At 44.9% G+C, this 8,682-nt stretch overlaps 1 protein-coding gene across 1 annotated transcript in view; it reads right to left on the reverse strand.

Moving 5' to 3' along the window:
- MARCHF11 (membrane associated ring-CH-type finger 11) overlaps positions 1 to 7,028 on the reverse strand; it is a 91,782-nt gene extending 84,754 nt beyond the window's left edge. The window contains exons 1-2 of the mRNA XM_045848309.1: positions 6,486 to 7,028; positions 5,123 to 5,278 (exon numbers count right to left, since the gene is read on the reverse strand). Of these exons, the coding sequence (XP_045704265.1) occupies positions 5,123 to 5,278; positions 6,486 to 7,013 (684 nt within the window). The 5' untranslated portion in view covers positions 7,014 to 7,028. The remainder of the gene's footprint in view (positions 1 to 5,122; positions 5,279 to 6,485) is intronic.
- Between the last annotated feature and the right edge of the window lie 1,654 nt (positions 7,029 to 8,682).

An 8,682-nucleotide genomic window follows, 5' to 3' on the forward strand; every position in this document is an offset into this window, starting at 1 on the left:
TAATGACCCCAGGGTCCTCAAGAACTTAATTAAAGTCCTATAAAGACTTTACAAATACATTCAGAAGCTGTACCTTAGAACGTTTGCCAAGATGAACCAACCTGGTGCCAACTTCCTCTCTAATTCAGAAGTATAATGATGAGGCCCAGCGTTTTAAGAATACGGATAAAAATGAAAAATACTCAACTCATTCTCCTTCCTAAAAGACTCTCCATCATTCTTACTGCTATGGAAGACCTGTTGCTGATAGGACATTATAAGTGTTGAAAGGAATAGCAGTAAGAAGGCTAATAAAGATGTTAAAGGATAGTAAAATGGCCAGGAGCCTAATACCTGCAAAATATAGGACCTGCATGCAAGTCTCCATCCCTTCCCAAGCAAATGTCTTCCTAGTCCTTTCCTCTGGTGCTGAATGACAGAAGAGGGGGAAGGAAATTAGATACCAGAAATCAGCACTGATGCTTGGTCACCTGTCTGCGCCCCTCCCTCCCCCCGCCCACACTCCTCCCCCTCCTGACCTTGGGAGCTTCCCCACCTCCTGCCAAAATATAAACAAACAATGGGTCCTTGAGTGCCCTAAATAACACTGTCCTATACTTGGCCACATATAAAAGCATCTCATAACTCCAGCAAAGTCCCACGGAGAGGGACAACTGGAGAGTAAATACACTCCTGTGTGCTGAGATCACTGCATCTTATTATTCCTGATTTTTAAAATGCTAATTCATTCATTATTTACTGTAACAACTTAAGCCAAAAACTGAGATGGGCTCTCCCAGAAAAAGGAAATAAAATCTAGGGATAAAGAATGAAATGAAAAGGGTCATTAACTTCACATAGGTGACAAGACTTAAAAACCACGGGGACCTGTGAACACCACTGTGGTGAGCGGCTGAAGGTCCCCATCTGTTTGAACATGTAGTAATTATCACGGCCAACATTCAAATATGCTAGGCACTATTCTCAGCACCTTACATATATTTGTATATTTAATCCTGAAAATAATGTATAAAATGGGTGCCATTATCATCTTTCAAAGATGAATTAAGAGAGGCACAAAGAGTCAAAGTAACTTGTCCAAGGTAATATAGCTGCTATCATCCACTTACGTTGTATTTTTCTATGTAAAGGAAATACAGTCCAGTTCTTACGAGTTTGAAGTTTCTCATACAACACTTGATCTAGTAAATGTTACTTCTTTAAGCATTTATATTTTTTGACAAAGTATTGAAAGCATTCACAAATTTAAACATGGCTTAATTAGTTTAAAATGTCACTAACATCTAAAAATATAGTTGATGTTAATGTTGTTACATTTCACAAGTTTTACGCCATACTATGAGATTCAAAACAGAATTGACTTTTATTCTTAATCATTAATGCATCATCTTGACTATGTTAATCAATAAAATACATTCTAGAAGTAGGTAGAAGGATAAATGCATGTTAATTACTTCAAATGTCTTAATTAACTCCTACTGCTAATGATACAGCAATTAAGGCTTAAACATGTTACAGAAGATACATCAGTTTTCTATTGGGTCATGGTGTGGAACATCATTGAAATCCAATGAAATGGGGAAGTTTAGATCCATATGTTTTAAAATTTCTAGTCTCAATGAGAAAAACGAGTAAAACCAAGGTTTTACACTCACTGCAGCATATTTACCTCACACACACACCTGGTTTCTGGCTAACTGTTTCTTTCCCCTCTGCATGAGGCACCACTAATGGAGTCAACCTCCCATTCATTTCTTTAACCTCTTTTGTTTCTAAGCCTTGGGAGGAAAATTATGTTGAATGCCTGCTGACCTATCTGGACCTGAAAAGGACCAAATGCAGAAACCAGAGGAGGTACACAGAGCCATTTTAGAAGCTAGCTCCTATGGTAAATTAAAGATGGCTATTCTTAAAAAAGGGGCCGACTCCAGAGGTGGAGTCCATTTGTCTACCTTCCCTTCTCTTGAGTCTAAGGTGGTCCTGGGACTTGCTTTAATCAAGAGAATGCAGCAGATGTGAAACTGTCACTCACAAGGTTGAGTTTTAAAGAGATCTGTGATTTCCACTTTCTTGGAGCTCAACCCAACATTGTGAAATGTCCAAGTCACATGGAAAGAGAACTGAGGCATCAGCCGATGGCCCCACCTGAGCTTCCAGCCAACAGCCAGCACCACCTTGGACGTTTCAATCCAGTCAAAGCTCTGGACGATTGCAGCTGCACACTGGTGCCACACGTGGAGAACCTCCCAGCGGGCCTCAATCAACCCAGAGTCTTAAGAGATAGTACGTGATAGTTGTTTAAACCACTAAGTTTTTGAGATGTTTCGTTGTGCAGCAATAAATAGTAAAGGCCTTTCTAGACCATCTTACAGACCAGGCTGAAACCAGCTGCTGTTTGACTCAAAAGATCAGGTTGGCTACAATGGGGTTGAAAAGAACACTTTCTGACAGTGGCCAAGACCATGAACCTAGGAGCCAGACTGTGTTTGAATCCTAACTTTGCCTTTTACTAGACAGTGACCTAGTAGAAGGAACTTCACTTTTCTGTGCCTCGGTTTCCCTTTGTCTAAAATAAAGATACTATATTCCCTACTTCACAGGTTTGTAATGAAGATTAAATATCAGTATTGGTATATACAAAGCACTTAGACCAGTGCCTGACACAGAGTAAGTATTCAGAAAATATTCTCTCAATATTATTATATATTCTTCTCTATTCTTTCTTATGTCCAAGGAACCACCAGCTCAAAATTATGTGATGGCTCTATACATAGGACAGAGGGACATGGAAGGTGATGGTGAGGGCCCCAACCTGCTTCTCATTTGGTTCTGCACCATGGGAAAATGGGTCTCTGCCATGCCATGACAAATCCAATAAATGCTAAATCTAACTGGCCTCACGCCAGCACAGGACAAAACCAAATATCAGAGTAAATGCTCAGTTTATGGGATATCCATAACAGAAATATCAAACAATTAGTCAAACTTTATCTGACAATAAACTACTCCTAGGTATAAGGATCTACACTTTGGGAACCTTTTAACTGATCTCTGTTCATTAAGAGTACTGAGCTTTCCATGCATACCATGTAGTTCTAGAAAGTGATTTCCTCTGGCATGATCTAAGGGGTCATTACTACACTCCTATCAACTTTGTTTTTAAAGACTATTTTCTGGTGCACTGCAACAAGCAGATCCAGGTTACAGATGATGGTAACATTTGCATAGGTCATGAAATTAATCCAAATGTTTAGTAATACTGGGTTAATTTATTGTTTCGATTGTTCATTTTTTTTGTTTTGATTTTTTGGCCATATACATACTTTGGGATATTGCTTTTGCTAAAATAATTATTACATGTTTTTTAATGAAGCAAAACATAGTGGTACTTAATTCATTTTGCTATAGATTAGAATTACAAGTGAATTGTGTTTTTGCCCCAGTATTTTGTCTCCTTTATACTTTAAAATCATATGAAGGACCAATACCTACTTCAAAAGTAATCATCTCAAATGAATTAATATATAGTAGCATAAGTTTTAGTTTTTTAGATACTTGGCATTCCGTTTCAGCTCTTGAACATCCAACCTGCTATAGCAGTTCTCAGGAGACTGCTCACTACAGCCCCAAAGCTCTTCATTTGTCATTTCCACATGTTTTTAGTCACAAAATTATTGTAGATTCCATTATACTACTCATATACTGGTCTTTGGATATGGTTTTATCTCTTTTTTTCAAGACAACTATGGTGGATCCATAAATTTGTATCCAAAGAACTCACTTAATTAGAGGTTCTGGGAAAATGTGTCAGGTTCATGCCTGTCTTCAGCATGATAACATCACTCAACCACATTAGTTATTCTTCTTCTTTTCGAATTATTTATAAGCCTTAGGTCAGTTTGAGAAAATTAATATTTTCATTTCATGCCCAATTATCATGCCTTAAATGATGACTATCAAAGACTCAAATTAATTGCAAATTATGTGAAGGGTGCACAAATTAAAAACTATGAAATGCAAATTATTAATGCAGTAGTAATTCAGCTTCCAGACATCTTCTGCAAACACTAACAATTTCAACTATTTTATACTGCCCAATGCGAACTAAATTTGGTAGGGGGTTCTTTGGTATTTTAAATAGAAACAGAGAATTCTAGATTTCATGACTTTCTTTCCCTCCTAACTTTTTAATTCCCTCTTCCTTTCCCTTCCATTACCTCCTCTGTCTCTGTGCTATGACCCTTACTCTTTTATATCTGCTTAACTTCAGCCCTATGTCCCTACCAAATCTTGTCAATTACACATTACTCTGCTTTAGTTTAAAATGCCATTCTTACTACTTTGTATTTTACATTACATCAGTCTTTTCAAAGGACTGAATCAGTTTCATCACGACAAAAAAAAAGCTTTACTTTTCCAGGGGCATTTGTAGGCTTTAGGGTATTGTGTTGTTATGTGATTATACACAAAAAAAGTTTAAGAAAATTTACAATTTCAGTAGTATTATTGAAAGTTAACTGCTGAGAATACTTCTGCGTCCACTATGTACTTGACCACAGCAAAGAATGAAAGTAATCAAAATTTAACTGTGAAAAAAACTCATATGAAAAAGAAAGGCTAGTGATTTAAAAAAAGTATTCAGATTAGAACGAGGCTCTAATAATTATTCTTTGAATAAGGGGCCAACCAAAGTTTCCAGATGAGTAAAGTTTTGCTCTACTTGTATTTGTTTTCCATAAATGGAGCTCATCCAGGGTTTCAATGCTTAAATTAACAGAATATTACTAAAATAGATTGTAAATATTTCTAACTAATAAAATTGATCTAATTGGAGTATAAGACATTTTACCAACTTATCATTTTAGAAAAAAGATGGTATAATTTCACCAATAAATAACAAATTAATAAAGGAAACCATTTGAATAAAATGTATTTTGAGTTTCTCAGATAAAAATGTCACAGATACCTCAAAACACATCTCTACAAATTCTAAATCTTGATTTTACCATGATTTGCATAAAATGTTAAGTAGTATATATAAGTACCCCCAGTAATAACTAAACTCGAGTGTACTTACGTTTAGCCAAGTTATTTCAGGGGAAAAAATGTCACAAATGTTTACCTGGCAAGGTTGTTTCATTTTGATGGCTATGACATGGTATCTGTAACAGCAGAGTTCACAGGTCCAGGAGCCCCTCTCACTGATCCACTTTAGCAGGCACAGCTGATGTGTGTACCGAACTGACCCATCACATCGGCAGGGGTTCAACAGCTCCCCCTGAAAAGAAAACAGCTCAATGTGAATATGTATGCTCATGTCTCTATTTTCAAAATCTTTCTTTTCTTTCAAAGCCATTTACCCAGAAGGATATCAACATCAAACTCTATACTAGAAAATGAAATTAAATTTGTATACCTCTGATGGGAATGAAACTAAAGTCTTAAAACTATTTCAGAGATATTGCTTAGAGTTATGACATAAATGTTCTACCAACATACAAAATGTTTGGAAGATGCAGCTCCCAATACTCTTGGGGGAAAGCTGTACTATTAAATCTCTTTAATAACTTGTAAGTGGATGGTCAGATGCATTTCCTCTGCAGTTATTCTTAATCATTGCTAAAGAAGCAATGCATGGCATCCCAGAAAGTAGCTTGCAATAGCATCATGCTTTTATTTTTTTCTAAATGTAGCATCATAAATATTGACTTAGGGCACTATATTCCTGAAAGCCTGCATATTCTTATGCAATATCCTTACTTTTAAAAATAGAAAACCTAATGTTTTCTCAAACCACACATTTTGCGATGGCGATATATTATCCCGTTGTCTCCAAGAGTCCTCTCATGTAAGTCTGCATGCACCTCTAATGGAGTTTACATTTTAGAGTTGTTTCTAACAAAATATAAACTGCGTGAATGCCTAAATAGCCTTTCCTTAGCAGTGCCAAAGTACATTTCTATTTCTCTTGTAAAAGTGTAACACACTTGTCAAATCACTGAGAATAAGTCACCACAATTTGTAATAAAGAAGGATGTTGCCCTTTTGCTTGCGACATGACTCACCCCAGTTTGTATTCGGAGACGATCTCCCTCAGGACACAATTGTAGAAAAAGGATATAGGTTTGTTTCTAACTACAAACCGAAATCCACTTAGTAAATAACAGTAATGCCGTAAGTTTTTATGGCATTATTATTAAAGCACCTGAAGAACGTGTAACTGCAATACCAGATATGGGGGGGCGGGGGGTGTAGATCAAATAGAACCCTGTATTCGTCACCGGGACATGTTCCGGTGCCTTACAGAACTGGAAAGGCAAACACGGGGTAGCCGCCTCTCAGGCGGCGGGACCAGACCAGCCCCGCCGCGGAGCCTCCGGGAGGCGAGCGCTGTCCGTGGTGCTGAAAGGTCGGCCGTCGCGGGCGAGGACCCGCCGGACCGGCCCTAGCCCGCGCCACCTGCTCCCGGGTCCCCCGGGCCTCACCTGCTCCGAGCCCTGGAAGCAGATCTTGCAGATGGGCTGGTGGTGCTGGTGCTGGTGCCCGGCACGCTGGTCCCCGCCGCCGCCTCCGCTGCTGCTGCTGCGGCTGCTACACACCGAGCGCGTCTCGGGCTGGTCGCCGGCGCCCCGCCGCTCGCCCTCCCGGCTCGCGCCTGCCTCGGACTCCCTGGGGCCGCCCTTCCCCGCCGCGGCTTCGGGGACCGCCGCCTCCGGCAGACGCCTCGGACCGTCCCCGGAGTCGCCAGCCGCCGACACCTCCTGGCCGGCGGGTGGCAGGGGCAGCGGCGGCAGCTCGTCCTCGCCCCTGCGCCTCGGGACCACCCCTGCCGGCGGCTCGTCGGACCCCGCGAGGCGCTCGGGGGACGCCGGCGGCACGGGCAGCGGCGGCAGGTAGCGTGGGGGCGCGGGGATCGAGGGCGACTCCCCCGGCGGCGGCGGCGGGGGCGGCTCGGCATCCCCGCTCTCCGCCCCGCGGCGCCTACTGCCGCCGTAACCGTCCTCCGAGCTCATGGTGGGGCCGCCGCCGCCCTCCCGGCAGCCCGGCTGGAGGGCCGGGCTCGGGCTGCAGCCGCAGAGAGGACGGAGAAGGAGGAGGGAAGAGGGGGGGACGGAGGGGGAGGAAGGGTGGGGGCGAGCACCGGGGCTCCGAGGGCTAGGGGGCGGGACGGGGAGGGACGCGGTGGCCCGGCGTGGTGGCAGAGGCTGCCGCTCCTTGGAGCCGCCGGCTCGGCTCTGACGGAGGCAGCGCGGAATTCGGCGGCGCGCGAGAGCCGCGGGGGGCGGGGGCCGAGGCCGGAGCGGGGAGGAGCCGCGGGGGGAGGGGTGTGCCGGGGGAGGGGAGCCGGCGCGGGGATGGCGACTGGGCGCGGAGGGGGCGTTCCGGGCAGGGCGCGAGGTGCGGCCTGAACCCGCGGCGGGGGATCCCTCCGCCGCCGCCGCCGCCGACCCCGCCCCGGGCCGCTCCCGTCGGTTCCGGGCGGATGCGAGCGGCTCGCGCTGCGGCTCTCGTGAGCCCGGCGGGGGTGGGGTCGCAGGCCAAGGGGCCAGAAACCGTTAGTGGGCGGGTCAGTGGGATGCGGCGGCGCCGGTCGGGATGCCGCCGAGACGGCCGGACCCGAGACCCGCGTGGGCTTAGAGGAGCGCGAGTCTGGTGCCCTGGTCGCGCCTGAACCCGCTGAGAAGGGGGGCGGGAAAGGGCGCCGGGCCCCCGGGGTTGGTAAACCCGGCGGCTGCTCCGGGCCCTCCCCCTCGAGAGCACGCTCCCCGGGCCCCCGGAGTCCTCAGCACAGAAGTCTCTGGAGCCAGCGCCCTCGTTCTGCCCGCCTCCCCGCGCTCGCTCCTGCAGTGAGTGTCCGGACTTATTTGTATCCTGATGACACTGTAAGTATCTTGAGTCATTTCCTGGAGAGGTGCCTCCTAGTGCCACGCTCCGTGGCGGTCACTTTCATCCTCGTTGTATAAAAGGACTCCCCTCCGGAGGTCAAGTGGCTCCGACCTCGGATCCCAGTTTGGCGCGCCGCGAAGCCAGTTTGTCTGCACCTCCACTCCGCAAAACCTCTCCGGGACTCACCTTCTGGTAGGGCCACAGCCCCCATCAGTTCTTCTCTGAAAAGACTTTCCCTGCAGGGAGCTGGAGGAGGCCCACGCACTTGCACGCGCTTCCACATTTGGGTGCTGCAGTTTGTCTATACAAAGCAGTGGTGATTTTCACCAGTGTAACACTTGAACGTCTTGGGCACAACAAGCTCACACTGGCTACATTTCACAGTTGAAGACCCAGAATAAGATAGGCAAAGAAACTTGTTCAAGGCCGTAGGACTATTAACAAAGAACTTTTGAGTTCCCTGACTGCACATTTTCTGGCTCAAATACAACGATTTTTTTTTTCCCAATCCTCTCTCCTGCCTCCTAAAACAGTATTGTAGTACATGTGTCTGATAGCGCTGACTCCCCCTGATAGTTAGATGTTGCGAAATGCTCAAGATAAACTACCAGCTTAAATTAATTTTTCCATTATTTATTTTAGCGGTAGGAAGTACATTTGCTAAAGACAAACACACAAAAACAAAACAACAACAACAAAACCCCAGCTCTTTTGACGGAAATTGGTTTGGTTGGAAAACAGAAAGAAAGTAGTGAAAAAAGAAGTCAAGAATGCTGTCACAAATGGTCCCAGATG

This window comes from Phyllostomus hastatus, unplaced genomic scaffold (genome assembly GCF_019186645.2).
Source record: "Phyllostomus hastatus isolate PE091 unplaced genomic scaffold, TTU_PhHast_1.1 phas_contig_58, whole genome shotgun sequence".
Taxonomy (NCBI): domain Eukaryota; kingdom Metazoa; phylum Chordata; class Mammalia; order Chiroptera; family Phyllostomidae; genus Phyllostomus; species Phyllostomus hastatus.